At 50.5% G+C, this 4,253-nt stretch overlaps 1 protein-coding gene across 1 annotated transcript; it reads left to right on the top strand.

Moving 5' to 3' along the window:
* Nucleotides 1-1,174: 1,174 nt before the first annotated feature.
* On the top strand, nt 1,175-1,762 carry LOC123323937 (ubiquitin-conjugating enzyme E2 L3-like). The gene is made up of 2 exons (XM_044912467.1): nt 1,175-1,324; nt 1,421-1,762. The coding sequence occupies exons 1-2, from the start codon at nt 1,175-1,177 to the stop codon at nt 1,760-1,762; spliced, it is 492 nt and encodes a 163-aa protein (XP_044768402.1).
* Nucleotides 1,763-4,253: the final 2,491 nt, after the last annotated feature.

Genomic DNA, 4,253 nt, shown 5'->3' with positions numbered 1-4,253 from the left:
AAAGAGACTCTTAAGAAAATAATTTATATGCGAGAGCATGAGCGGGGGGAGGGGCAGAGGCAGAGAGAGAAGCAGTCTCCCCACTTAGCAGGGAGCCCAGCATGGTGCTGGATCCCAGGACTCCAGGTTCATGACCTGAGCCAAAGTTAGGCGCTTAATGGACTGAGCCACCCAAGTGTCCCAAGAGAGTCTCAACTATAGGAAACAAACTGAGGTTGTTGGAGGGGAGATGTGTGGGGGACGGGGTAACTGGGTGATGGGTGTCAAGGAGACAGGTGATGTAATGAGCGCTGGTGTTATATGCAACTGATGAATCAGTAAATTCTACCTCTAAAACTGAAAAAAAGGGGGTTAGTGAACGGGGTTAGAGTATAATACCCACAAACTAATGTTGTGAAACATAACTTTCTCTCTAAATTTATCACCTGGAAATACAGTTTAAAGGTCTCCAATGTCACTCCATAGCACAGTTCCAAGCTCTGTCATATCCAGACTGCATGTCAGGCCTGAGGACCCCTGGGCTCTATCCAGTTCTGCTCTGCCAGTCCCTGTCAATTGAGCATTTTCTTTTCTAGAAATGTGGAAAGTTTTGTGCACATAAAAGACTATTTGCCATTATTTGTTTGATTATATCTGCTGAAATGAGAAATGCTAAAACCTCAGTTAATCACCTCTCTTTTTCTCCAGAGACAAAGAAAAAGGCAGTGTCAAGAAATCCAGCTAATTCTGTGTCACCTGAAGTCTACCTGCACCCTCTGCCCGCTACCCACTCCACGATAACCCCAGGTACGGTGTTTGCTTTTCCAGACATGGAGAGAATGGGACTAGAGTTTTCATTCAGTAGTTGACTCTCCTCCTACTGATGCTGATGGTGCTGGATCTCCCGTGGGGTCCTGGCTGTCTCTGTTAGGGGACGTGTAGGTGAGGAATGAGGAGAGACGGGGGGCCAACCTGGCTCTGGGAATGTGAGCTTCTGTCTTTGGGTCTCAGGGCTGTGAGATCCCTTCCCTCCAGAAGCAGGGCTCAGCAGGGGTCAGGTTTGGCAGTGGATCCCCCAGGATGTGAGCTGGCTGCCCTGCCCAGCAAGCTCTTCACCCCCACACCTGCTAACAGCCACTTGACCTTAGGCCTCCTGAAGCCTGAAAGGTCACAGAGTGTCCAAGAACTTTCCCACATGATCATGCAGTTGAAGAAACCTGGGATCCAAGATGGTGACAAGCAGGGAAAGTTTAGCTTATGTAAAACAGGCAGTAGAGTAGATAAAATTGCTGCCTGTTCAAGCCATGTCAGATCCAAGATAGCGGCCAGCAGGAGGCTGATGAAGGAGCTTGACGAAATCCACAAATGTGGAATGAAAGACTTCCCTAACATCCAGGTTGATGAAGCTAATTTATTGACTTGGTGAGGGCTTATTGTTCCTGACAACCCTCCATATGATAAGTGGGCTTTCAGAATGGAAATCAACTTTCCAGCAGAGTACCCACTCAAAGCACCGAAGATCATATTTAAAACAAAGATCTATCACCCGAACATCGATGAAAAGGGGCAGGTCTGTCTGCCAGGAATTAGTGCTGAAAACTGGAAGCCAGCAACCAGAACCGGCCAAGTAATCCAGTCCCTCACAGCACTGGTGAACGACCCCCAGCCCGAGCACCCACTTCGGGCTGACCTAGCTGAAGAATACTCTAAGGACCGTAAAAAATTCTGTAAGAACGCTGAAGACGTTCCAAAGAAATACGGGGAGAAGCGACCTGTGGACTAAACTCTGCCGCAACGGATTCCAGCGAGTGTGAGTGGAGACCCTGCAAAGCAGGACTCTGCGGAAAATCGACACGTGCCGCAGCCTGGCGTTTGCTTGTGGCAGGTACTAACTTTCTACAGTTTTCTTAATCAGACGTGGTCTAGGTAACCTGTAAAGAAAGGATTAAAAATTTAAGGTGTTCTAAAAAAAAAAAAAAAAATAGCTACCTGTTCATGACAAAAGTTGAGAAGCCAATTAACCTGCTATCCCACCCCCCCTTATCCCAAGTTCCTGTTCTGCTCCCTGGGTTGTGTAGAAGGAACCAGTAAGCCTGGGATGTGGATTCATGACAGGACAGAGTCTTCTCCAGCCTCATCCTATGTCTGCAGTGTCCTCACAGCCAACTTGGCTGACTGAGCCGCTTCCCCAACGGCCTCCAAGTCCACCTGCAGACAAGCCAGAGGCTGTGTTGTGCATGGTCCCCATGTGATGCTGAGGGGCTCTGGGCACAAGTTACTCCTGCATTCCCCACGCCCAGGCAGCCTGAGGCTCAGGGTGCCCTGGATGCACCCTACCTGGCAGGCTCTTCTGCCCCTGGACCAGAGGCAAAATGAGACAGTTATGTAGAGTAGTCGTCTGCAGAAGCCTGCAGTGGCCCTGAATGCAGAAGCTGGGGATGGCTGCAGAACCCTCATGAGGGACATGAGGACACCATTGTCCACCTCATCGCCACTAGTCCTGCTGCCCAAGAGAGCATGGGCTGAAAGGTGGGTTCGGGCAGTGCATGCTTCATGTGTGTGTGAAGCATCGAGGGTGTGAAAGGTTCCCAAATTGTGGGGCCATGGGTCTCTTAGCACTGTGGCTTTAGTCCCCAGCCCCCTACCATGGTCCTGCTGTCCTGAGGCTCTATCTGCTGTAGGTCTCATCTGCTTTTGGTTTCAGTGCATGGTTTCCTCAGTAACAAAGCAGGCTCAGGCTGGGTCCCAGGGAGTACTGTCTCCTTCTCAGCAGGACAATGCTTTAAGGAAGAAGCACTTAGTAAAGATTTGGGGGTCCAAGTGGGACTCTTGGATGGATAGCTACTGTTCAAATATTACTCCATATTGCATACAACTAGATTGAGTTGAATTGTTTCTTCCCATGTGACTTCCCTCGAGAGCAGTGCATTCACAAGTGCCAAACACCTACTGGACACTAAATAGATGGAAGGGACCCGTCCCTGGGCTCATGGAGGTAGCATCCTGAGAGACACTGACACAGTGCAGTGAAGCAATGTCGGTGACTCCTGGGACCAGTGTGTGAGCTCAGGGGATGGACAGAGGGGACTGGGCGATGGACTAGTTTGTAGAGGGAGGTGTTCTCTGAGGAGTTCCTGCGGCAACCCTAAGTGGTAAGGTGCATGGAGTTTGGGAGCAGCACTCCAGGGGAGATAGGTAGTGAAAGGGGGTGACATGCAGACATGGGGCGCTAAAGGGTGCGGTAGACTGAGGAATCCACAGGAGGTCTGAGGAGGACCAGTGTGAGATACAGGGGATTGCGTAGTTTTCACTCAGTCCTCCACAGGGACATCAGCTGAATGGGCAGAGGAGAGCAACCCGGGCAGACGGGTGTTTACTGGAAGGGAGTCCAGGAGGGCATTTTGGTTTGGGGCATGAGCGAGTAGGAGAGTGGGGCCATTTGTGAAGCTGAACTGGGCAGACCATTCCTGGATTTGTGTAGCATTGTCCCACAGGGTTTTCTTCCTTTTCACAGTGGAAGGCAGAGTTCTACCGAGGTTTCTACAAGTTGCAGCACAACCATACTCCCTTGAGACTCACTGTGTGATGTGACACTCTGAGAACCCTGTTTCAGGCGAGTCTACTTAGGGCATGGCTGCAGCTGCACCTGGAACAGCCCCTCCAGCTCACCACCCTGCAGTCAGGTCTTCCCACTGCTGCCAGACTGAGGGGTGCAGTATGAGCAAGTTTAAACCGTCTTCAGTTTTCCCCTGTGGAATTGAAATGCTGAATTTGAGAGTGTGGTTTAAGGAGCTCACTTCCATTTCAGGAAACCCACACCTTGAAGGAAATGTTCAGGGTTAATTTTGGCAACAGAGTTTCCCAAAGAGATGTCTTAATTTGCCCTGAGTGAATGGACTCCCCCATCTGTGGGGTGAGTCATGATGGATTGTAGAGAGAGCTGTTCTGGAAGAAACAGAGATGGTTTGAAATGCCTGATCTGCACTTTGGGGGTTCAAGGATATTCTCTTTATCCTGTCTTATTGCGATGATCTGAAAAGTCACCTTACTCCAGCAGTTCTGTGTGATGTGGGTTCCCCAGTGCAAGAGGAGAGGCTCGCTTTGGCTAAACAGAGCAAGAGGTTGCCAGTCAGGAGGCAAGCACCTGGGGCTTGCAGCCCAGAGGAGGCCGGACCAGGGCTGGGCATGGTCCTGGGGGTAGGCCTGAAAGGAGATTACTTCATGAGGCCCCTGGTCCTGTGTTCAGTGGTGAGTGGTCTGCTTCCCCTAGAGAG

The sequence above is a fragment of the Neomonachus schauinslandi genome, unplaced genomic scaffold (assembly GCF_002201575.2).
Source record: "Neomonachus schauinslandi unplaced genomic scaffold, ASM220157v2 HiC_scaffold_2807, whole genome shotgun sequence".
Taxonomy (NCBI): domain Eukaryota; kingdom Metazoa; phylum Chordata; class Mammalia; order Carnivora; family Phocidae; genus Neomonachus; species Neomonachus schauinslandi.
The sequence above is the reverse complement of the archived record's forward strand: the minus strand, read 5'-3'. Positions and strand labels throughout refer to the sequence as shown.

Excerpts from the sequence above, each read along its gene's own strand:
- LOC123323937 (XM_044912467.1), top strand. The coding sequence starts at position 1,175 with ATGATCATGCAGTTGAAGAAACCTGGGATCCAAGATGGTGACAAGCAG. Across the intron at positions 1,325-1,420 it reads CCAGCAGGAGGCTGATGAAG|GACAACCCTCCATATGATAA; the intron begins GAGCTTGACGAA and ends CTTATTGTTCCT.